The sequence below is a fragment of the Penicillium chermesinum genome (assembly GCF_028974085.1).
Source record: "Penicillium chermesinum strain IBT 19713 chromosome Unknown utg000003l:1.0-5111272.0:1.0-5115320.0, whole genome shotgun sequence".
Classification (NCBI taxonomy): domain Eukaryota; kingdom Fungi; phylum Ascomycota; class Eurotiomycetes; order Eurotiales; family Aspergillaceae; genus Penicillium; species Penicillium chermesinum.
The window spans coordinates 12,846-38,510 of NW_026695313.1; the positions used below are offsets into that span (position 1 = coordinate 12,846).

At 36.1% G+C, this 25,665-nt stretch overlaps 5 protein-coding genes across 5 annotated transcripts; 2 read left to right on the forward strand and 3 right to left on the reverse strand.

The window, feature by feature from the left end:
- Positions 1–14,435: 14,435 nt before the first annotated feature.
- N7468_002891 (uncharacterized protein) lies at positions 14,436–14,867 on the forward strand (the record flags this gene model as incomplete). The annotated part of the gene is made up of 1 exon (XM_058472188.1): positions 14,436–14,867. One exon carries the CDS (start codon positions 14,436–14,438, stop codon positions 14,865–14,867), a length of 432 nt encoding a protein of 143 aa, XP_058331191.1.
- N7468_002892 (DUF3435 domain-containing protein) lies at positions 14,836–17,396 on the forward strand (the record flags this gene model as incomplete). The annotated part of the gene is made up of 5 exons (XM_058472189.1): positions 14,836–15,194; positions 15,262–15,523; positions 15,600–15,922; positions 16,005–16,381; positions 16,447–17,396. The coding sequence occupies 5 exons, from the start codon at positions 14,836–14,838 to the stop codon at positions 17,394–17,396; spliced, it is 2,271 nt and encodes a 756-aa protein (XP_058331192.1).
- Positions 17,397–18,266: 870 nt separating this feature from the next.
- On the reverse strand, positions 18,267–19,265 carry N7468_002893 (uncharacterized protein; the record flags this gene model as incomplete). The annotated part of the gene is made up of 2 exons (XM_058472190.1): positions 18,267–18,915; positions 19,237–19,265. The coding sequence occupies 2 exons, from the start codon at positions 19,263–19,265 to the stop codon at positions 18,267–18,269; spliced, it is 678 nt and encodes a 225-aa protein (XP_058331193.1).
- Positions 19,266–19,548: 283 nt separating this feature from the next.
- Positions 19,549–20,293, reverse strand: N7468_002894 (uncharacterized protein; the record flags this gene model as incomplete). Its single annotated transcript, XM_058472191.1, has 3 exons — positions 19,549–19,676; positions 19,726–19,812; positions 19,867–20,293. 3 exons carry the CDS (start codon positions 20,291–20,293, stop codon positions 19,549–19,551), a joined length of 642 nt encoding a protein of 213 aa, XP_058331194.1.
- A 928-nt stretch (positions 20,294–21,221) lies between these two features.
- N7468_002895 (uncharacterized protein) lies at positions 21,222–21,729 on the reverse strand (the record flags this gene model as incomplete). The annotated part of the gene is made up of 2 exons (XM_058472192.1): positions 21,222–21,481; positions 21,546–21,729. The coding sequence occupies 2 exons, from the start codon at positions 21,727–21,729 to the stop codon at positions 21,222–21,224; spliced, it is 444 nt and encodes a 147-aa protein (XP_058331195.1).
- Between the last annotated feature and the right edge of the window lie 3,936 nt (positions 21,730–25,665).

Sequence of the window (25,665 nt, forward strand, 5' to 3'; positions counted from 1 at the left end):
ATAGCTTTTTATTTATCTTATAATATACAAAAATATACTAATCAAAGATATAGTATCAAAAACAATATATAAATAAGAGATACACTAATAAAAGACTATATCGATTTTAAAAGAACTACTAGACTTATATATATATATCTCCTGATCGAGATATATATAGATCTATTAGATCTGTTAATCCTAAAAAATCTTGTTTTTACCAAACAAGTTATACTTTTATTAATCAAATCTTTTACTTTCTAGATTATAAACTATCTTACCAGCCTAATTCTATCTTAGATTAGATAATAAATCTTATTAATTTCTAGCAATATACAAAAATAAGAGATAAATAATATATTTATCTCTTATATCATATATTATACTAAATCTAACCAGTCTATAATATTTATAGATACAGAACAAGAACCCAATAATCTAGTAATAACATTCCTCCGAAACTAACTTTATAATTATTACTCTTAGAGCAAATATAAATCGATTAGACCAGAAACAACAGCTATAATTATTTAGATTAGATAGAGCTATAGTAAATTAGACCAAAAAATAATATCTTTTTATAAAAGAATATTTAATAAGAGAAACTTAAATCGACTTCAACAACAAACAAAAAAAAAATATTATTATATTTTCTACAATAACCTTGCCGATCACTCCAGCATATTTAAATAAGCTAAAAGATAACTTAGAAAAACTTATTAACTTTAATATATTCGTATTATACATTAGCTCGATTATAACTAGTTATAGATATAAGATACAATCTAGGCCTAAATTAACCTCCTATCTAACACCATTAAGAAACTACAACTATAGTCTATATATTCCACTCTAAACTTCCCGAAAAAAGCAATACAAATAAATTTTATAAGATTTCTAAATTCGAAGTTACTAGTCTAAGACCATATTCTAGGCTATATAAAATTAATATAAACAAGCGGCTACTACAACCATATTCAAATAGATCTTGTTTATAAGCTATCTTATGCTTTCTTTTCTTCCTTAACCTACTAGTACTAGTTATAAGTATATAATAAATAATAAATCCTAGTAATTCTATAATAACCTGTACTTAAAAAGAAGACAGTACTTAATATCTCACTAACTCTTAAAAGGATCTAGAATAGTATCGTGCTTACCATAATATCTTTATCCTATCTAGACTACCCTTATAACAGGCCTTAAACTAAATAAATATTCTTAGGACTCTATAACATTGTAACTACAACTTTTATACAATATTACCTATATATACTAGCCTACTGTTATCTTATCCAGATTTTAGCTCTTTTAAATTACAATTTTTAAATACAAAAACAAGATACTTCTATTTACAATATCTCCCTAAAACAATATTGACTTTTCTGAGTATTACTTATATTATACAATATAGCTAAAACAATATCAGCCTACAGCTATGCTATTCAAGAGATAGAAACTAGTATAAAATACATTAATAGCCAGCTAAAATCCTGGATCATTCCTTATCTGAGATAGATAAGCCAGAATTAATTTTGTTATTCTAGCCTGGTAGTATGGGTATTGATAAAGATAGGTAATCCTATATCCGGCAGTCTAAGAGATGGTCAAAATGTGTGTAGAAAGAACCTAGAAAATACGGAGTGGTTTAATGTAATTATGGCGGATATACCACTTGTTTATCTTGTTTAGGTATATATAGATCCCTTTACAGCTTGGCTTAAGGCCTAGTATATTAAGTACCAGTGATTAGATACCATACCGGATCTAGAGGGTTCTAGGCCTTCAATCTATAATCATCTTAGTTGATCCAGTATAGATAGGGGATAGATCCATTATACCCTCGTATTCGGCTTATAAGAGATCATTTTTTTTCTTTCTTTTGTATTATGGCCTACCATTATTAGTAATATTAGTACTAGCTATATATGTAAGAAATAAAAGTTTAGAGCCTTAAAACAAGATCATACAAAACCTGAATATAGGATCATTTTATATTTAGATTAAATTACCATAAAATACTAGTACTACATATCTATACTTTCAGGTTGACATGTTCAGTGCCCAGGTATGCAAGCCAGCAGTGTTATAAACCCTGAAAGGTCTCCTTATCAACACACTAAAAAATATTCTCTCCTTCAACCTACTAAAAAATCTTCTTCTTATCAGAATAGATAAATCCGAGTAAAGTCTCCCCCCCCAATCCAAAATACAATATTCTCCGCATTAAGGGCAGGGTCCAAGACCCTAAAGCTTTAGTCCACCAAAGAACCCTCCACTCTCAGCTAGAAAAGGCTTTATCTGACACCATCCTCAAGCATAAAGCCACTATTAAACAAGATTCCAGTTTTAGAACCCAGGTTTAGAATATCTATACACCCGGCCCGAATGAACATACATTTGATCTCGAAGTTACCTGCAGTATCATTGATGATTCCTTCCTTATCTTCATTTAACTATACTGACGCCTATTCAGATGGCATCTTCATGTTCACCATCAATTCCAGTAACTATAAGTTTGGGCTACTAGTTCCGCTCTCAAAAATCTCAGACAGCCTTAAGAACCAGGCTCGAAAGCCATGGTACACTGCATTTGAATTAGCCGCAATTTTATCACAGGGACAAGGTCTTGCACCTCTGATACATCTGAAAAAGGTGATATTAGAGATGAAGTTAGACTGTGAAGACATAATAGAACAGAAGAACCTCAATGCTCTTGCCCTCCTTTACCATACAAGGGTCGGTTACCCCTTTGGTGATAAAACCAAGGAGTATATTCTTCAGAAAATTGAGGGAGATAAGTCTGTGCATGGTCTTTATCATTTGTTTGTTGGAGAAGATGACAAAGCTCCTCTATGGGAATATAAAGGGAGGCATGACAAGCTTTATCACAGGCTAAAATATCCAATTTTGTAGGCAAAGATGCTTCTTTTGTATTCTAAAAATCCTCTTGGTTTAAATGATTCTGATGTTAAATCCCCAGACAAATAAAAGCCATGTTTATTATTCCACCATCATACCTTTGATATTGATCGGTCGCTCTCAGAAGACTGCTTCCAAAATTCTTCTCACTTTTCCTGGAGTTTCCCTTATAGGCTTGGCTTTATATATAGATAGGAAAGGAGACTGAACCATCTATACTATCCCGCTCTACAGCACACTATAACATCAAACATGGTACCGAGATTCTATACTATTCAGATCTTATAACAGAGTCGGCTTTTTATATTACAATACTTGGTATATTCTTATCAGGAGCTAGAACATAACCCTAATAGATACGATTTAATAAATATTATATATTATGGTTTAACCAGTGATATAAGAGTATCGATATCGATTTGCTATAACTTGTTAGTAAGCGTTAACCGTGGTATACAATATGCCTAAATCGCTAGTAATCCGTACTAAATCTTCTTTAGAACCAGCGCAAAAGCTGTCCTGACCCCTGGGTGGTTATTTAGGGCTAGAACTTAGAACTTAAAAGCTAGGTCTAATATAGACCTGTATCTAGTAGGCCGGAAACCTTAGATTTTGTAGAGGATATAGGAGTGGAGACACTAATCGTACAAAATAGTACTAGCTGAAACGTTGACCTTTTTAGGGGATGTAAGGATAGAGGCACTAATCATACAATTTCAAGTCTATTAATTGTAAGGTAATAGGTTAGGTATAGTATAGGAAACCTATAGTAATAGCTCCGGGTCTCAACTTCCTAGAGTCTAGGACTCGGATGCTTTATTATAAGGACTTGTGTACCTTTCACAATACTTAAGGATTATATTATCTATCTATTATCTTATAATAGAATGATTCTCTAATATACTTAATATAAGAATTCTATTATTATATCTAGATTCTTTTGTTTATTTAGAGATTTAATCTCCCCTATATTAAAAGCCTTAGAGTGATAATAACTAGAGAATAGTATTATTATAATCTAATTGTTACGGACCCACTTCGGTTGAAGAAAATAAGTCAACCACGACCAACCGATCTGTCAAGATTGACACACACGTGACAGGGGAGCCAGGTATGGCAGCCGACCAATTGGCATGAAGGAGCCAGGAACAGCTGTCTAAGGCAGCAAGGCAACAGTGGCTCATCAGCGATGTGCACTGCACATCAGCGATGCGCGGAGCGCATCAGCGATGTGTCCCGAACACATCAGTGACAGGAAGGACTGGATATATAAGGACACTCACTTGGCACCATGTATTTAGTTCTTCGCGATCAATCTCTTCTTGATTCTACATCATTGTTACTTAGGAACCACAAGATTGGAATACGACAACGGTTCATTGTTCATACTTGTCTCGAATCCAAACCTAACGACGAAGGGGAGATCCATAAGAACCTGACCTTGTCGGCGCCCTCAGCAGCTCCACGTTTACTAAGCAAGACCTCTAAGGACTTGAGCATCTAAGGCCTGTTGCCGTGTGTGATCGGTAGGCATTGCAATAGAGTGACGAGACACCCTTGGCGTGCAGAGTGACCAAGAGAAGTATCACCCTTTGAGGACCCACTCACCGAGACTCGCTAGGTAGTGCGTAACATCCTAGTTTAGTTTTTATATTATTTAGAGATAGGTTTTTATAATATCTAAATAGCTAATCAAGAAAAAAAATATCGATTATTATAAGAATGATTCTAGTTATAATTTAAGAAACTAATACTAGCTATTATAGTTTAAGAAGAAATCTTAGGACTAAAAATATATCTTAAGTTCTAGTAGTAAGAGAAATCTAATAAGACTTATCTAGCTCTATCTTATAAATATAATATATCTATTTATAAACTATTTTGTATCTAATATAAATATAAAACTATAAAAGATTTAGGAATAGAAACAGAAATTATAGCTAGGAGATAATTATAAACAACTTATAGCCACCTTCAATACTAATACTACTACTATGTCTTATATAATCCTCTCCAGAATTAGGCTACTAGGTATTAATTCTAGGTTATCTAGATCAGAAACCTGATAGACTATAATAGAGTTTTAGATATATTATAATATTATAAGATAGTAAATTAGAGGCTATAAGAGTATATTAGTATATTACTATCTTTTTTAAGAAAAAGAAAATAATTATAGGTTTTAGACTATTAACTTCTTCGGCTTATAATATAATAACTTAGTTTCTATTTTCTATTATCTATCTTATAATCGATCGATAATTAAAATCTAGGTTTTATTATTTAGAGAAGATCTTTTTAGATAATATTTCTTGATCTAGAGATCTTATACAAGATTTTTTTTTCTAGCCTTTATCTATTTATATTTTATCTAGTAATCGACCCTTGTCAATCTTTTACTAAATATAATCATAATTCTATCCTCTCTTTTTCTTACTTCTATAAGAAATACTTATTAGTAATAAAATAAGAAGATTATAATAAAGTATTTAAGCGAAGATATAATAACTTTTATACTAGATATCTTTTTTAGCCTACTTAGTTTTGTTATAATTATCTTTGTTATATATCTACTTTAAAAAGGAAGAGATATCTAATTATAATAATTTCTTATTAAGAATAGAAATAATTATTAACTATTACTAGCTATTCTCTTCTTTTATATTAGTGATAAGATTGTTTTTATTATAGATAATCTAATAAGTTCGATCGAAAATTAGTCCTATAAAAAGATTATTATAATATATAACTCTAATAATAACTATCTCTATTATAAATAATTATTAATTAAGAAATTAGATCTATCTATATATCTCTTTCTTTATATATTTCTTTAACTATATATACTAGATAAATAATAATTGAACCTTTTTCCTCTATTTCTATCTTCTTAATATATTTATAAAGATAATAATCCTTATATCATAACTCTACTTAAAAGTCTCTCTATCTCTAGTCATAGACCTAGATTTTGAAGTTATATCAAATACACTTTATACTATATACTTTAGTAACATATCATTATTATATTTTTGTTTATTAGATCTAAAATATCTTGATATACAGGAGGTTAGGAAGTAGATATCTATTATAAACTAAGAAAAAGAATCTAAGTATAGCTGGGAAGTTAGAGAGTAGATATCTTTTATAAATTAAGAAAGAGAATCCTAGTCTAACTAGGAAGTCGGGAAGTAGATATCTTTTATAAACTAAGAAAAAAAAATCTAAGTATAATTAGATATTATCTCTCTAGGACTATGTTATATTATTGCTATTCTTTTAATCCTTAGAATTTTATATTAAGATAATAATAGCTATAAATATCTTACTTATCTTATTAGACTATATACTATCACTTATAATCTCTTTTAGTTTTAGGATAATTATTAATATAATTTAGGATAGTTAAATACTATAGAGAGAGATTCTATAATATAAAATATTTTTTTTAATTTAGCTAAACCTTTATATATTATATAATTATTTATGGGGAAAGTTTAAAAAGAGTTATTAATGTGATCTTGTAATATAATCTTTTTAATATACTATAAATCTAGATATTATATATTATTTAAGTACAAATCTATTAATTATTATCTCTAATATTATAAGCTTATTATCGGTAATTATATTCCTAGATCAGTTTATATTTAATATTATTCTAATTATTGTATTATTTATTAGATCTTTAATATATCTCTTAGTCTATTATAATATCTATTATATATTTATTATTATTTATAAGGCTATTTGTTATCTATTAGTTATATTTATGCTTACAAAAAAGATTAAAAAGTCTTAAAAAAGAAGGATAGATGATTAGCGAAAAAAATAATAAATCTTTGTAAATATATAACTATAGTATTATAGTATATCTAATAATAAAATTAGGAATGATCTAATTTATTTTTAGTTAATAATTATTTATCTTAGAGATCTTCTTTTTTTATATTATTTGATATAATTGTTTTTTAAAAAGCCTTTATAATAATAAAATTAAAAGTTTATAGATATCTAGCTAATTAAACTTTATCCAAGAACTAATAATGATATTATAGATATTATATATTGTATTCTTTGCTAGAAGATAAGTTATAATAGACAGATAATCTCTAGATAGTTTTATATCTATAGTATTCTTTCTCTAAATACTTAAAAGTCCGATCGAATAAATTTTTAGTATATTATTTATATTAACTTAGTCTAATCTGATCTATCTTAAATACTTAATAAAGAATCTCTATAGAAAGCCAGAAGTGATTGATAAAGATGATATACTATCTTTATCAGAGTATATAAGTAAACTATTATTTAAGAATATCTATTTCTTGGGTGGTTCTGATTATGAATTGTTATATAATATTAGCTTCTATTATAGGCTAGATATTATTATTATAATTATTAGAGAATTAGAAGATAATAAATCGATATTACTTTATCTTATCTTCTGTCTCTATAATATTACTAGAGGAAGTATCTTTATTGATAGATATAATATTACTAATTTAATTTACAAATCTTTCCAGAGTTATATTAGTATTATGTCCGGACAGTTAACTATTTTAAATAGTTTAGTAATAGAAAATCTTTGATATATAAAACCAAAAACTATTAAAAAAAAAATTATTAATATATATAAGTATGCTAGTTTTTATAAATATATTATGAAGTTTTTAGAGTAGTATAAAGTACTCCTAGGAAAAGAAGACTATCATCTAAGCGATAGAGAAGTCTAACAGCTCAAGATTATCTATCTACTACTAAAGAGTCCTAGTATTTTTTTACTAGACGAGCTTATATCGGCTCTAGATATAATTATAAAATAAAATATTATTATATCACTAAAATAAACTAACGTTATAATAGTTGTAATTATTTATAGATTAAATATAATTAAAAAGACTAATCAAATTCTAGTCATATATAAAAGAGAGATTAGTAAATATAAGACATATTAATAACTCTTCGAAAAGAATAGCTACTATACTAGACTCTATAAAACATAAACTAGTTAATAATTCTATCGGATATAAGAGCAGAGTAATAATAGTTAATCAAAGTTAGCTAGGATTTAACTAGTAAAAATATTAATAATTAGTAAGAAAATTATTATAAAACAGAAAAGATATCTAGAGATAACTAAGATTTTAGGATAGAACTAGAAAGCTACCACTTTACTATAAAATCTCTTCTGTATATATAAAGTAGTTTTTGTATAATATTAAATACTATTTCTTTTGATATCATATATAAAAACTATATTAATAGATTCTAAATTCCCTATATACAAAATAGAAAAAAAAAGATTTGAAAGACAACAAATATTGATAATAGCTTATATCTCTAAGTTATATAGATTATCTCTAATAGTTAGATTTTATCTTTAAGATCTAGGGAACTAGTAGTCTAATTAAAGTCTTGGTTATTATCTATATATAACAGATAAGCCGAGATTAGCTCTATCTTTTTAGTCCTACTATATATAATATATATTATAATAGATAGATTATAGTATATATTAAGTAAAGATATTGTATTCTGTTTTTTTGTAAATAATAGAGGGTATGCTGGAATTAAAGAGGTCTAGGCCTTGTTTATAAAGCTCTGGCCTTGTATTAATATATCTATAAACTAGATACTATAACTTCTAGCTGAATAGTACTGGTTTATAGAGGGTATATACTATTTAAGATAATGATGAGCTAGATATAGTATTTGTTTGTGTGTAAGTTTAGTATTTATGTAAGTCTATATATATATTAAACTCGATAAGAAGGGAAATATGAGTGGGTTTTATAGGATTTCTAAATTTGATAATAGCAGCTAAATTGGTAACTTTCTAGCTGATCTAAAAACTTATAGAAAAGGGGGGTTAGATATAATCTTTGGTAGATATACTGCTTGATTATCTTGTCTAGGTATATATAGATTGTTTTGTGGCTTGGTCTAGGACCTAGTAATAATAAGTACTAGTTATTAGATATCATGTTAGATCTAGGGGAGTGATATGCTAGGCTAGGCCTATACTAGTTAAACTAAAGGTATTAAGGAAGCGGTAAGATATTAAAAAGCTAGCCTATAGGTCAATTAGTCTTATTAGTCAAGATTCTGGCTATAGCTAGTCTTAGAACCTATATTGGGGCTCCTAGGAATACTGCTCCTTTATAGTGAGCTATTAGGATCTTAGTCTTTATCTCTTGTTAATTCTCTATAGATATTATCTTATGATCTTAAAATCTATAATAAAAGCTAGGATAATAAAACTAATACTGGTTTATTGTGACGAGATCTCGAAAAACTAAGTATATCTCTATTTATAAGGTCTTTATAGTGTTGACTTGGTAGTAGAATCTTAAAATTACTTATTAAGGCCTAACTATGAACTAGGAACAATATATAATAGTATAGAAATTTTGAGATTAATATAGAGATTACCGAAGCTTGATCTTTTAAGTTAGGAAGGAGACTAATATACTTCCTTTCTGACTTCTAGATTATATCTATATATTAAATCCTAATATTTCTTATATCTCTTAGGTCTATATCTATTCACTCTATTTATAGTTCCCTTATTAGTATTTTCTTCTTAGTCTTTTATAGAATATATCTTTTAGTTATAAATCAGTTTCAAACAGTATCAAACTTTCTTTGTAGCTATACTAGCGGCCTGGAGATTGGTCTTTCTCTATTTCGATATTTTCTATAGAATTATAATCTTGCTAGGTTTCTATGATTATATCAATCTTAACAGAACTAACCGAGTCTTTTATAAAACTATAAAGAATAACGAGTTAGCGAAAAAAATACTAGAGGTAAGGTATAATAATTTTCTGGGGTTTCTTTATACCGCTTATAATTTAGGCTAAGACTGACTCGAAGTTTCTAGAGTATCTTATTATTTATCTAAAAGAGATAGTCTATCTTGATTGCTTAAACTAGTTATTATAATATGCTTATATATTGCTTCGATATTAATAATATATTTATTGTTATAGCTTTTTATTTAGTTTATATCCTAGTCTATGGTTACTATTTTTTTTATAACTAGGGATTCTTTTATTATAATATTAGTTATAAGATCTGGTTATTTAATATATATTTTCTAAGTTATAAAGAATGTGTTCTTAATCTCTATTATTTATATATTTATCCTGATTTATTTAGTTGGATTAGTTTATATTATCTAGTTAAGCTGTTATAGTTTATAGATAGAATTATTATATTTTATGTTTTAGAGCCCGATAATAGCATTTTATTTATGATCGATATAATAGATTGTATATAGGTTAAAAGAAGACAGTATTTAATATTCTAAGAATATATATTAGAAATAGTATTTGTACAATATAGTCGGAATTATCTCTAATATAATATATTTTATAAAATAAATGATTCTAATAAGTTATAGTCTATTTTTGGTATCGATATTATTTTATTATCCAAACTGATCTGTTTCTTGTTAACTCAAAAAGACAGTATAGTCCTTAATAAGATAATATATTTTAAGATATATTAGGATTATCTCTATATAATCTTAATATAACCTATTTCTGGTAGTAATAAGAGATACTCTTATAATAATAGAGATAAGGAATCTTTCTTCTTTTACTATTATTTATATCTTATACCTTATAATAGTTATAGTAAATAGAGTGGGTGTCTATAGTGTTATAAGAATTGTGAGAGCTTTATTAATAATATATTAGCAGATCTTTCTATCTATATAGATAAGAGAACTAGTCGGTTAATTATCCTTAAATATTACTGGAAATAGTCTAATAATAAAAGAGATATTAACTATATCTACTATACTTAATAACTTCTATTTCTATATATCATTGATAGAAAGGATGTTAATAATATTACTCTAACAATCTTAAAAAAAGACCTAGATAATTTAGCAGTAAATTATAGTTTATATAATAAATAACCCTTAAAGTGGCTTTATTGTTATTACTATCTTGAATATAAACTAAGTTATAAGTATAAAAAATATATTATTACTAGTTATACTATATACTATCTCTTAATATCGATCTTTATCGATCTAATAGATTATCAAGCTCTCTCTATTACAGATAGATAATCCTAATATCATCTATAACTTTGAGCTGTTTTATAAGAGCAGAAAAACTTAATCAACAAAGAAGGTATTAATAGATTAGCTGGTCTCTTTTTTTAAGCCTATACAACAGAATATTAATAGGACTCTAGTTAAGCACTCTAAAGAGCGCTTTATATCTTGTAGTGTATATATATAGCTAGTAAAAGATATGTCTTCCGAATTGACCTATCTTTTATACCCTTTTATAGATATTACCAGAATCTTTACTTTTACTAGAGTTAATACAATTATAGATAAATAATCTCTTATCTATTCAATATTATATCCTAGAAATTCTGATCTTAATTTTTTGATCTTTATTAGTTTTAATCCAAAAATCTATTTCTTAATAATAATATTTTTAAATATCTCTAGGTCTTCTCTTCTACCTGACTAGGTCTATCTTGTCTAGATATTCTAGCTAATTTCACTAGATATCTTAATAATAAAAGAATCTGAATTATTTTATAAGGATATTAATTAAGGTTATTTATTATGATAAGTTAGTATAAATAAATATTATAATTTATTAATAATCTAATTACTAGATCGGTTCTAAAAAGAATATAACTATATTTCTTAATTTAAGTGGGAAAGAATAGATAGTTAAGTTTATAGGTCTGTACTAAACTAGAATCAAACTAAAAGTCTACTCTATATATCTCTCTTTTTTCTATCTATTATAGAGTCTGATTATCTCTCGCCGATCTCTAGACTAGATGGGTATCTGTTATAAGTATATCTATAAAAAATTATCACTAAACTATTATCTAATATATAAAACTAGATATTACTAGAGAAAAAATCATCGAAGTATATAAATATACTATATTTTATATTAGTATTATAAAATTCTCTAGCTAATATAAAATAATTCTTAGAGAGAAAGACTATTATCTAAATAATAGATAAATATAAAGATTTAAGATTATCTATGTATTAATAAAAAACCCCAATATTCTTAATAAAGATAGTGATTATACTAGGCTCTAGAGAAAATAGATTATTTAAAAATCTCTATTAGCTATAAGAGCAAGACTAGTAATGATTAACCAGAATAAGCTGGGATTTAATAAAAAAATATTAATTACTAACTAGAAAGCTATTATAAAATAGATAAGATATCTAGAGGTGGTCTAAAGGTTTAGGACAGAACTGGGAGGCTATTACTTACTTTATTATATATAACACTAGACTATAAACTATTTAAATATAATATTTAAAGGTATATATCTAGAGATATTCTCGATCTATTATAAGCTTCTAACCTATAATTTTGGTATTATCTGGTAAATTTCTAGTCTATACTAGATTATTTAGCTAGTCTTACTCTATCTCTATATATAAACTATTTAAAAAACAGAAGTATCTATAATCTTTATCATCTTATTAGTATAAAGCTAGGATTAACTTACTTCTCTATAAAAAAAAAGAACTTATCTTTATCTTATTAAGTAAGACCAGCCTTCATTTTCCTCAGCTTATTCCTATCATATTCTTTATAAATATTACTAAATTACTAGATCTAGTCTCTAATCATTTAGAAAACTAGATAATATTAAATCAATATAATAATAATCTGTCTTCTATCTATATAGATTCGCTAGACCTTTCACAAGTCTGTTAAAGTCCGATTCAAATTCTATTTTTATAATCTATCGAGTTTATAAATATATCTAGATCTCTTCTACCTAAAATTTAGAGTTAATATTCTAGTTTAAAGGGTTAAGAAATATTAAATTAACAAGAATATAATCTAACTTCTATCTATATAGAGTTACTATTCCCTCTTTAAACCTCTAGATCCTAAAATCTAAACCTACCATCTCTTATCTCTATTTAAGAAGAGACTTCTCTACATAAAAAAAATAACTATAAAAAGTATTTAAAATCACGTTATAACATAGAATAATATTAAGTTTTTTATAAAGATAAATATTATATATATCTAATAATCAACTATCTAAGAACTTTCTGTCAAAATTACTATTAGAAAAGATATATCGAATGATAATATCTAGAAATAAGATCTTTTCTATATAATAAAATTAACTATAAAAAAGACTTAAAATCATCTGATAACCTAAAAGAGTATAAATATATATACCAAAAAAAAGAGAGATTATATATATAAAGAACTCTACTATTCTTAGGCTTTTTTTAAAGAATATTAATTATTAATATACTATAAAAGGTTCTATCTAGTTAAGGGCCTTTTTAGATATACTAGATATAGAAAGAAATTTGAAATAGATTATCAGTCGAATATATATAAATATATATATAAAAAGGAGAGAGTTTATATATATCCTGAAATCTGTTATCTATAAGCTTTCTATACAAAATATATTCTAAAAATATACTATAATAGAATATATTTAGATAAAGAGATCTCTCTATATAATAAATAAAGCTAAAGAAGGGCTTCAAGATTATCTAATAACCTAGAATATAGAAAAATAAGATCTATACTAAGAATTCGACTATCTATAAGCTTTTAGAAAAAGCTACTCTTACTAGATACTATCTAGTCCAGGTTATAAATTAAAAATCTAGTTTTATTTATAAACTATCTTATTCCTTTTTCTTTAATATACTATTACTTAATAAATAAAGACTAATATATAAGATAGAATTAAGACACTATCTTTTTAATATAAATCTCCTTTCTATATATATAAGCAGCCTTTTTACAATATCGAATATTATCCTCTCTAATACTATATTTTCACAGAGATCTAGTCAGAAACTATTTACTAATAGTTAGAAGTTCTATAAAACTCTTATACTATAACTCTATATATCTAGCTACCAAGATATAAGCTTAAAATATATTAGAAATATCCTACTTAAACAAGACAAAATATATTACTTCTTCAAATTAAAATCTTATATATCTTAGCCTATATTAGGCTTTCTATATAACTAGATCTCTATTTTCCTTAACAGAAAATGAGTTGTAATAATAAATTATTCGATCTTTTTTATTAATCTCTAGTAAGATAAAGTACAAGTTCTAGTAATTAAAAAACTAAAAATAAATAAGAGACTTTTATCTATACTCTCTTTAAGATAAAATATCTTCGGTATATCTTTTAAAAAGATTATCAGTTTAGTCGATTTAGATTAAATACCCAAAACTTATCTAATCCGGCCTATCTATCATATCTATAATAGTAAATATCAATAACAATATTAGTTATTTATTATTAAACCTTTATAGATCTTTATATAAAATCTTGTTATTAAGAATATAAATAATATCATCCTATTTAAATAAAACTCTTTTAGATTTAGCAAGAATACTAACCTTAATATAATATTCTAAGTTAGCTAAAGCTCTTTTAAGCTTATTATTCTAATAATTCTTCTATCTAAGAATTTCGTTTTGCTATTTGGCTGCCTTTTTCGGCGGCAGGTGACGCCAAAAATGGCCGCCTTTCAGCAACATCCCTCCGCCACGCTCCCGCTCCTTTCAACCACGCACCGCTTCCTGCCTCAGACAGCCAATCCGTGCGCGCTTACATCCTGGGTTCTCAGAGGGCTCATCGATCGCTCCACCCCTCACCCCTCCGAAACAAAGGGGCGCCAAAAATGGCCTTCAGCACCACGCAGGCTGAACTCTGGCCAGCACCCAGCTGCCATGGCTATAAATACCCTCTTCCCAGCCGACCATCCATCCCCTGTTCAACTGGGTCCTTTCTTCGCCTCAAACGCCACCTCGAAGCTCTCCCCCTGGTCTCTCGCCGTTCTTCCTTCTTTTCAATCGTCTCTTAAGACGCCCCGACCTCTAAAGTCGTTCCTCCTCACGGTCAATGAATCTGTCAGCCATGCGTCGTCGTCGGTCGCCCGATGCCAGTAACCATGGAATCACAAGCGAATCCTCTTGTACGTCCCCCGTCGATACGGACGAGGATAGGCCGTTCGAGCCCGACTCCTCTGACACCGATCTCACCGAGCCGGAATGCTCCCCTCCAGCGGCTCGGTGGATTGCACGGAAGAGGTCTAGTCCAAATAGTGGAATAGACTCATCACAAGCAGACCTATTGAATGTGGAACGGGCCCACCAGGCCCGGTACCAACTCCCAGATGACGACACAGATGAGGACCTGGCGCAGGTGCCGGATGATTACGGCCGATCCCACGGAACGCAGAAGTTGAAACTCCGATTGAAACAGCGTTGGGCTTGGTAGGTTTACCAGGATGTTGCTGGAAGTCCACAGCGTGTTCATAACAACTGACATGCCTTCCCTCAGGTTCTGCCAAGTGAAAGCAATGGAGCCGTCTACCGATCGACAGTGGGCCAATGCGGAGAATGCACTGCGCGAGGCGTCTCCAAATGACATGCATCGATTTCTGAATTGGTGCCTGAAGCTGGAGTACAGTCCCGATGGTCGTCGTCAGAAAGGCTATACAAAGGCCAGCTCCCTTGAAGCGGATTGGAAGTACTTCCGAATCTACTACACTCGAGTCACTAGACAAGAAATGAGCAAAGAGATGGCTGAGGCGGTTCGCACGGTGTGTTACCCGATTCCCACCGCTTCTCCTTTCCCCCTATCGTCTCCCAGAGGCTTGCGCTGACGAGAATCGATAGGGCATGAGACATTTAGTAGACAAACGTGGCCTTGACAAACAACCGCGGGCAAACGTCCCAGTTTATATCGAAGATATGGTTCCGTTCAATGAGACAATCCTCCAAACCCGGGAAAAGCGGTTCCACTTAGGAATTCAGCGGATTCTCCTATGTCTATATAATACCATTGGGTTATTTACCGTCAACCGAAAACAAGCAATACTTGACCTTCAGTTTAAGCATCTGCAAATATCACTCCAGCAGGATCCGGACGAAGGGCCTCCAAAGCCGATGATAGAACTCCAGCCGCAGTTTGTGAAAAGCGTCCTGGGCATGTCGAAGCTGTAGGTCGAACACGATGTCATGCACCTGCCCTGTCCCAGGGCTTGTTTGCTACGCTCAGACTGACTGGTTCATATTAAATAGGAATACGTTCGCGCTACCTGAAATCGTCTACGGCGTATCGCTTGTCTTCAGTCCGCATGTTTTACTCTTCATCATATTGTTCTACGTCAACGCCTTTGAAGCGTCTCACTTAAACTCGATGGAAGACCTTCGGGAGCTACTTGTCGAGGGTGGCCGACAGGAAATGCCACTTCCTTTGAAGAAAGAGATGGATAACTACTATGTCTTTCCGAAAGTGGATGTAACCTGTAGCCCGCCCCGCATCTTGTGGGAGACGCCTATGAACGGAAGCACACTCGACGCACAGCTCAGGACATCCAGTGAAATCCACGGCTTCCTGAATCATTTTTTTTCGCACCAATTCCGATACGGAGGTGGTGATTTACTTGATAAGAGTGGTGAGTGGACTCAAAACGGCCCATGCTCTTATATATCTAGATTAGCAGGCTAAGTCATTGGCTAGGTTTTGTCAGTGAAGCTCAGCGTAATGTGATCATGGCGCACGCTAGTAGCAGGACGTTTATTCAACATTATCGTCCCCGTCGGCATACTGGCTTACAGGAGATCATGTGCGGCCTCAAACCGGATGAAGAGTTCTCCAAGGCTGTGACTCGGATGAGCCGCTGGATTGATCGGCGGCGGCCACGATACCTGAGCGACGCCGATCGGGAATCAGTGGAGAAAGACCCTGAACTGCTCTCGGCTATACGCTGGCAACGCGAGTTAGAGACCCAGTGCGGTGGCCGCCCTCATGACCCAGCGTCGCGGGCGATGCTGAAGGACCAGAGACGTCAAGTCCAAAATTTGCGCCGTCGTCTGCAGGACAAACGGCGGAAGGAAATACGCCGTGATTTCAGTCGGCAACAGGCGGTGATTGACATTGAAAGACAGCTGACCGGTGGGGCTGTCAGTGATGAGCCTGCGCGCGAGGTATTACGGAAGGAGTTTGCAATGCCATCGGAGCAGATCCTTCTCGTGGAGACATTCTTTACTTGGCCCACCACCGATTCATTAGAGGATGAATGGACGCGGCGCAACAAAGCTGTTGCTGCTGGAATACAATATTGCGGCTTTCAGGAGGGCGGTCCTCTTCGAGGGCGACGGAAGCGCTCTGCGCCGTCCGACAGTGAGGACGTTATCTCCCCTCCGCCAGCTCGAAAGATCAAGGGTGCTACGCCGTCGACTACACCGGGGACGAAGGGACTTACCTCTGATAGGAAGCATATCCTAAATGCAGAGCAAACCTTCGCATGCTTTCAATGTCCCAAGGCATATGCAGACTATAATGGAGTGAGAAGGCATTTTAGAGACTCGCACTTGATGGACCGAAGATGCAATTTTTGCGATCTATCCGTCCTACACGAGATGCACCTGCGGAGGCATGCTTCTGAGGCCCATGGTCTTCGAACATGAGTATTAGATTCTGCTTTTCAGGCCTTCTGAGGTCCTTGCGCCGTTTCTTTATCTTTCCATTTTAGACATAATTAGCGGAGCCCTAGTCGGGATGTTGACTATCTTAGTAAAGCGCACCTTATTTTCTATAGGGCTAAGAGGATGGAACTCCATCGTAGCTCTTTTAACTTTTTGCTTGATAAGTCATGAATTTAAGTGCATTCCTCCTTGAATCACCTGTATAGTTATTTGGGATTCATGACTCTCATCACGCGAGGAAATCAATGTCATGGAAGGAACCGCGACTCCTGACTGCAAGCCAACTGAATGATCACTTGGGACAGGCGTCCAACAGTCCCAAAGGATGCTTGAGTCGGTATGTAAATACTTACATACATGGGTATTGCTACTCCAATGTGGAGAAAAGAGTACGGGAGAATGACCAATAACAAAGCTACATTCTATTCACGTGATCATATCAAAGCTGAGGGGACCAATGCTAATCCCACATTGTTGCCCACTTAGATAGCAGTCGATTGATAGTGTTGACAGCATTAAGCATGTAAAAAGCTGATTCATGTCATTATTTCCAGCCATCGGGTTTCCCGATTCCGCCCAATTGATATTAGCCGGTTGCCTTTCTTCCTTCTCGAAACCGCGAAGGGTCACTAGTAACGGAGCCGGATAGTGAGGGCTCTGGAAAGTTAGTTTTCATCCTTCCTGCAAATTACCTCCAAAATCCCGAAGGATCTACCGACAGAACCGTCTCTCGCATACGAATGCCCACGCATAAGTCCATTGCAAAGTTTGCTATACTCGATTGCCTGTTTCATCATAGTTGTTCTGCGACGGCATTGTTTTGGGCACTTTAACCTTTTGGCCGAGTTATACTTATCCGAGGAGTCGTTCATCGAAGCCATCGGTGGCCATTGTCTTATGCTTGGAGGGCATGCTGTGTACTACCTGGAAATTGTGTTTTTTGTGTCCTGCACAGATGCTATTCATGATGAGGTCGAATTGAACATCTATAGGAATTATTTCGAAAAGTCTATGGGAGCGTAGTTCGTCCACAATGTTAGGCAAGTTGGCAGCCATGTTGAACATCTGTGGACACAGTTCCAAAGTTGGTTCAACAAATTTCGAGGCCAACAGGGTCTTGAGACCAACACGGTCTTGAGGCCAACACGGTCTTGAGACCAACACGGTCTTGAGGCCAACACGGTCTTGAGAATAGCTCGGTCTTGAGACCAACACGGTCTTGAGACCAACACGGTCTTGAGACCAACACGGCCTTGAGACCAACAGGGTCTTGAGACCAACACGGTCTTGAGACCAACACGGTCTTGAGACCAACACGGCCTTGAGACCAACAGGGTCTTGAGGCCAACACGGTCTTGAGGCCAACACGGTCTTGAGAATAGCTCGGTCTTGAGACCAACACGGTCTTGAGACCAACACGGTCTTGAGACCAACACGGTCTTGAGACCAACACGGTCTTGAGGCCAACACGGTCTTGAGACCAACACGGTCTTGAGAATAGCTGGGTCTTGAGACCAACTGGTAATCGATGCTTTTCCATTTTCAATTAAACGCCCACTGTCAACGGCGGTTTACGTTGGAAACAGGAAACTGGCAACGGTGCTCGGATTCGAGATACAGCTCGAATATGCATAAAATATGCAAATCACAGGTTTCCACCTGTTTGCATTGTTTGACTACCCGCGGGTACCCATTACCCGCCAAGAAATGGGTAAGCTCCGTTTGGGTCGACTCGCGCGGGTCGTGGCGAGGTACGGTCATTATTTGACTTCGAAGATGACCAAACTTTCTTGAAGTAGTTTCACTAATATGGCCATCCGACCCCTTGGAGGTAAGATGAACCACCGACATCATGCCTACTATTATGGAACAAAGGAACGGCCCCGCTGCGCCTGGGCCCGTTCCTAGGAAGAACACTACACTCCCAGGAAGGAATCACAGCCAACAAGATAGGGCAACCACGAGGTCACGTGAGACTGGTAGGATGAGAAGGGAAGTCCGGATTCATGGACTCCAAAGTGTTTGATAGCAAGCTTCTGCAATTCTCTTTTCCTAATGTACATCCGTTTTCCTGTACCCATGAGACTCCTCCAGGACAATGAAGTTTAGGCTCATTCTTCTGCCTCGCCCTATTTCACTTGCTCATCCATTCTTCTTTATCATCAAAAGATGCCTCGTGGTAAGGATTCCTCCCAAGCCAGTCGTCAGGTTTGAAAACAAGGCCAGCGTCGAGATAGAATCGAGTCAAAGTTTTGTTTAGACCTTTGGCTATCAGCAAATATGTCTTTCCCGATTTACTTGTTGAACATACTATCCAGTGACATGGGATGCGCAGGCTGCAGGGAGAAGCGAGAGGTGCGTTCACGAAACAGAGTCAACGAATCGGGAATAGAAGTGCCTTAAGTAGGAGAAATGAATTAGCCTCGTACATGAAGATAGGACCTTGAATCACCTTTCGGTATGCACAAGTAATGAGGTTCGGCCGAAGTTTGGTCACTTTCCAAGTTATCCAGATAGTGATCGAATGACCTTCTTGTGATCTCTTGCATGAAGTGTGTATTTGGCATTAGTAATGCACCATTAGAAACTGGATGGGCTGAGTAAGTGAAGAATGAGGATTGGTTGGGATCTCGCGTACAATCAGTGGTAATGTTCGGGTGCACCAAGCCATCCGCGGAGACCTCAACACCATCCTCATATTCCCAATCATCTTGTCCAGTAGCTCTGTCAAAGAGCTGCGAGTCGCGGTGGATTTGAAATCGATAGAGACTTGCTGGAAAGGTTCGGTGCGTTGACACGTATGAGAAAGCTCGACGATTCGGAGTACGAAATCTGCCACAAGCAGAAACATGCGCGCGACAAAGAAAACCGTGGAACATCGTTTCGTTATAAAACGAAAAGTGTCTTGAGCCTGACGACCCGATGTCTTAGGGAAGATGTTGGTTTACAGTTGAAGCGAAATCGAAAACCGCGTAGGTAACGTTAAGATGACAAATAAATCACATGATTTGGTTGACTTCGCGTGGCTCGAGTTTCTGGTTATAGGGATCTCCCCATTTCAGACTACATGCAAGGCAACATGCATAACTACAATATGTCAAATCCATAGCCGGGATTTTCATCTTGTACAAAACGCATTATTCAACTTGTTTTCGACATCGTTTCTTCCAAATGTGTTATCAAGCGCCTTTGTTCCAGCCACAGACGCCGATAGCGCTCAATCAGAGATTACCGCTTGCAGACTTTTGCGACACTCGCCTCCATTCCGATGAAGCAAGGGGGAGGGCGCCCACGAGACAGCGAAGAAAACAGTGACACCGAGGTCAAGGCAGAGGTCATTGCACAGTCATCCCAGTTAGTTCGAGGCTTTGCTGGGCTTAGGGCCTGTATGCTTGAGCCCGATCGGTGCAAGATGCTAGCGTGCTGCCTGCTACCTCGGATTAATACACGCTGTTTAGTTGGAATCTCAGTCTTCCTTCCTAGCTGGAGACTGCCACATATTCTGGGAATTACATGTGCTACGCAGGGTCGTCTGGCCGGGCTGGTACGCTGGTAAACTCGAATGGACAAACGGCTGGGACCGGCACATAATCAACTTAGTGCTATAACTATATCTGTTCCCCAAATGAATATCCAAGCATAAACGCTTGACCCGTAAAACTCTCCCAGGCAAAGCTCACTCGGTAGCTTGAGGGTACCGTTGCAACCATTCCTCCTTAGTGAATCGTTGTCCCTTGGAGGTCAGGAAAGCATTGATCTTAGCGTTCAGCTCTTTGTTCAATTGTCAGTCAGGACTTTATTTGAATGTCAAAGGACTATATTACCTTCCACTGTCATCTCCTTTCTAGCCTGCAATGAGTAATGGTCGCCAAATTCGTGGACGAGGATGAGATCGTCAGGCAATGTAGTTCCTATGAAATGTTCAGATAGGTTCTGGACAAGGGACTTCAGGATCGGTGGGAACGAACCTGCAGGAACAGCATATACGTAAATCGTAGAGCCCCTGAAAGTGCGAACGAGGTTCTGCTGTCCGGCGGAGTTGGGTCGCATAGAAGCGCCATTCGGCCCTGCGTTTACCTGTCAACGAAACGAAGTAGCCTAGTAGGTTTCTTAGGACCATTGATAACTTACATTCGTAAGAAGCTGGGTCGAGAGCCTTAGGTTGAACTTTTCCTGCGGCTGTAAGGAGGTCGAAGCTGCGCTGCGGTCGCACTGGGCCTGGCTGAGCGCGGAGGCGAACGGCGGCTCCTGTGTTCAGGCGGAAAAGCTCCTTTGGAACGTGAGTGAAAGACTGAATGAATCTGTTTGTTGACATCTTGATAGGGTGAACAGAAACTTGGGTAGAGCGCTCTTCCGGTAGGTCGAAAGTAGTCAAGTGGACTGGAATGGAGTGATAAATCGGTGTAAATGGGCGAGGCTTGATGGGTGATTTATGTTAAAATTTTTATCTCTCGTTCCAAAGCTGAAACGCAGAGCGCGGCGGAATTTAGCGCCCATATTCCCGGCTTCTATTAATAATACCCGCGCGCCTTCAAGACCCCACTTAATATATCGTGAACGAAGGACGAGCCAGGGCAAGATTGACGGTTTGCATGTGCTCAAGGTTGTCGGAACACCTAGGCGCTGTAGAGATATAAGTTCCAAGCTGCCCAACGAGCTTGAACCGCCCCTCTTAGCCTGTGGAGCTTTGGATTTGTGATTGACTTAGCGCACGGGCGAGAAATGCGGTGGAGTAGGTATTCTTATGCAAAAGGTCCTGCGAATTACGTGGTCTTGCGATTTGGCCTGGGTTATGAGGTGTTACGTGCCCTGATATAAGATACCATGACTGCGATCTGTCCGTTATCGAGCTTGAATCCCGCCGGCTTCCCACTGTACCCCTCTTCGCAATTTGTATCCATCACAACTAAAGGCAACATGCTGTTTGGCCAGATGATGGACGGACGTGTCAGCCTCGCCTAGCCAACTTTTAGGTTCCATATGCAGCAATTGCGGATACAGGTGCGTTGGTTTGTGCGGCAGGCTACGATCCAATCACTTATCGCCGAGCCAAATCGCTATAGGCCATCAATGTGGGGCTGTCTCTGAAGGCGTCATCGTGATCCAAACACTCGAATGGTCTGCATGTCACAGAAAAGACCCAAGGTCGCCACAGCGGCTATCGGACTTCATGAGTTTGGGGTTAGCGGCGTCTCCTCGAGGGCCGCGAGGGGGTCGTCTGCACAATATACACCACCCGAGCAAGACCACCGCTATGGCCACAATTCCCACTATAGCCCCTATCAGGGTGTTCTGGGTATTATGAGAGGATCCATTAGAGGAACCAGAGTGAGAGCTTATCGCATTTGATGCATGACTTGGCGAAGTAATAGGACCAAGTGTTGCGATTGTAGTATATGTGGTGCGTTCTCGAGGAATAGAAAGAGTAACAACTTCAGTTGATTTGGGATAGCTTTGCATTTTGTTGAGGTAATGATAGTTCCCACAATTTGCCGTAGTTCCGTCAGTCTTGTTAAATACTCCAGCTCGGTTATAACGAGTCCGGATTGATGGGCGGCGCAATACTCCCAAGGAACACATGTCATGATAACCAACCGCGAGGTCAAAAGATAGTCATTCGATATACCCAAACACTGCCTGCCACATCATCGCAAGCCGCGCGAGTGATTTGGCAGACGATGGACATTGCGCGCGCAGAGGCAAGCAAGATCTCTTTACCAGCAGTCAGACGCACAAGCGGCATCTGAACCCCTACGATACAGCCTGCGCGGCCCGATTAGTCATGCAAGTGTCGTGCGCTCAGGTGATTGGTGCAATGAGCAGCATCTTGCATGGAATCCCGAGCGACGGAGCCTCAACCTTGTCAATCATTTGCTCTAGCAACGTGGCTATTCTTTCACATGTCTTATCGCCCCCGCCACTCTTCCTCGTTGTGTCTGATCGACAAAGTAGTTTGTTCTTACTTGGTGGAATCTGCCAAGCCTCAAGGCAGTCATTGAGGTTCAATCTACTCCAATGTGGAGAAAGGAGTAGATGATCCTGACCAATAAAAAACAGAATGCTGTCAACCTATCTGATCGTTCGGTGATACACTTCAAGGAGAGTGGGTTACCGCAGCTGGAAGCCTTTTAAACAATCTCATGGGGCTCTTATCATCTCTAAGGATGCTTCACCCTCTGCTGAATGCGAACTCGCACTGGATTCCTGATGCATGTTCTTAGCGATCTGGCTGGGGCGGATTCCTCGTGGCTAAATGGGAAGCGGGTCCCAGGGCCTTCCGTCTTCCGTGCAGGCACCCACACATAACCTAGGCTAGACCACTTCAAGACTAGCGTTATTACAACCATATTCCAAGTACGGGGAAGATCATTATCACTCGCGCTTCAAGCCCAATTATTATGAAGCCAAAGTACCATGCGTTCGCATCTGTGGCCCCGCGCTTCGTTTCTCCAGCCCTCGAAGTCTCTTACTCTAGCACCCGCCTTCCACCACGATAAACCGAAATTACGGCCGTATCTGACGACTCAGCAATGGCTGGCGACGCGCTCATTGCCATTGATCAGTGGCTCAGAGGCACGGGGTTTATAGAAAGGGTTTGAGGAAGAAGCTTGTAAGCAAAGGTGAATCTAATATCGATGCCCCTCGTACTGAATAACTCCGAGTACCATGAGACCAAAGAGAATCTATGCTAGACTGTTTGACTCATCACAGAATTCCATCTAAAAGCCGTGTACATGAACATTTCCGTAACCTCGACCATTCCTGTAGATTGCCTCAGGTAGATAGTTAAATTTTTGATTTCTGATTTTGGCGTTGAATTCCGATAAAAAAAAACAACTCAAAAAACTACTGTCTTTTCTAAAAACATATGTACTCATTGCACACGTGTGTTTGAGTGCCATATGTCGCAGCACCACATGTGTGGAGGATAGTAGATAAGCTTGCCCCCGTTTTACTGTCTAAGATTTAAAAGTCAGTTTCATTAATCAAAGCATGAAAGTTTTGTATGATCTATTTATCGTTACCCTCATCCTATTTGTGTGGGCTGTCGACCTATGTGAGCTATTAGGGTTAGAATTAAAATGTAGAGGTTTCCTAATTCAATTTTGGTATTCAACAACAGGTAACCTAGTGTATAGGTCTCTCGGCTTCAGGAGATATTAATCGCAAGCTGTGATGCATGGCCGTAAGGTGGCATTCATGAGGCTTGCATCAACCACCTCATCTGTCGTGGGTCTTGATACCTCAGGCCACAATGGCCCGACCAGGGCTCCGGACCTGCCGTACGTGGCTCAGCTACAGGGAAAAGATCGTAGATCTGACACCAACAAATGCAGCCTAGCACGGTCTACGTGGGGTGCTCGGGAAGAAAGTACGCGGGTGATCTACCGAGGTGGAGGGCACTAGGGCTTATATGCGGTAAAACAGCTGATGTAGATTCTTCGCTCTAGATTTCAAATCTCCTATCTCATAATCCTGACTGATTACCTTCCTTCTCAAAATCAAGATCGGTCACAATCAACGGAGTGGGATAATGGGAGCCCTGAGGGTCAGTCAGTTCTTGTCTGTCTCTGCGAGGTGCTTTACAGGAGCAATTGCCTACCAACTGCGAATTAAGGAAAGCCCAGAAGCCCGAAGCATCCGCCGACAGGACGTATACCTGACCAGTCTCTCGCAAGCGAATGCCCACGCACACATCTGCGTTGCACAGTTTGCTATACTCCCATGCCTTTTTCATTATATTAGCCCTGCGACGACATTGTTTCTGGCGTTTCGATTTTCTGGCCGAATGATGCTTGGCGGAGGATTCCTTTGATGAAGCCATCAACAGCCGCCGATGTTTGGAGTGGGCTATAGTTGTTATTAAGGAACCGTCCTTTTAGAGAGGGAAGTTTTATGCTCTGTGTGTTATTTATGACAGCTATTTCAAGTGCATCATCCATCAATGACTTTCCTTTGGCATTTTGAACAGTCATGAAAAACGCAAATGTGACGCCGAAAATTGCTTCTACTTCGAATTCTGAGGACGTGTGGGGCAACTGCAGAGTATTGCCTGTTCTGTGACTGATGGTAGACCAAATTCAAGGAAAAGCTTCTCTTACCCTTTACGTTGAGGCTATTTTTGATCATCTTCGAGTGAGAATCTCCAAAATGTAAGCTTATTGTTTCTAACTTAACCGTATTTGCGCACACGGTTTTAGTTGAACCAACAGAACTGGACAAACGGAGATGGAGAGTCGCTCAAATGTAC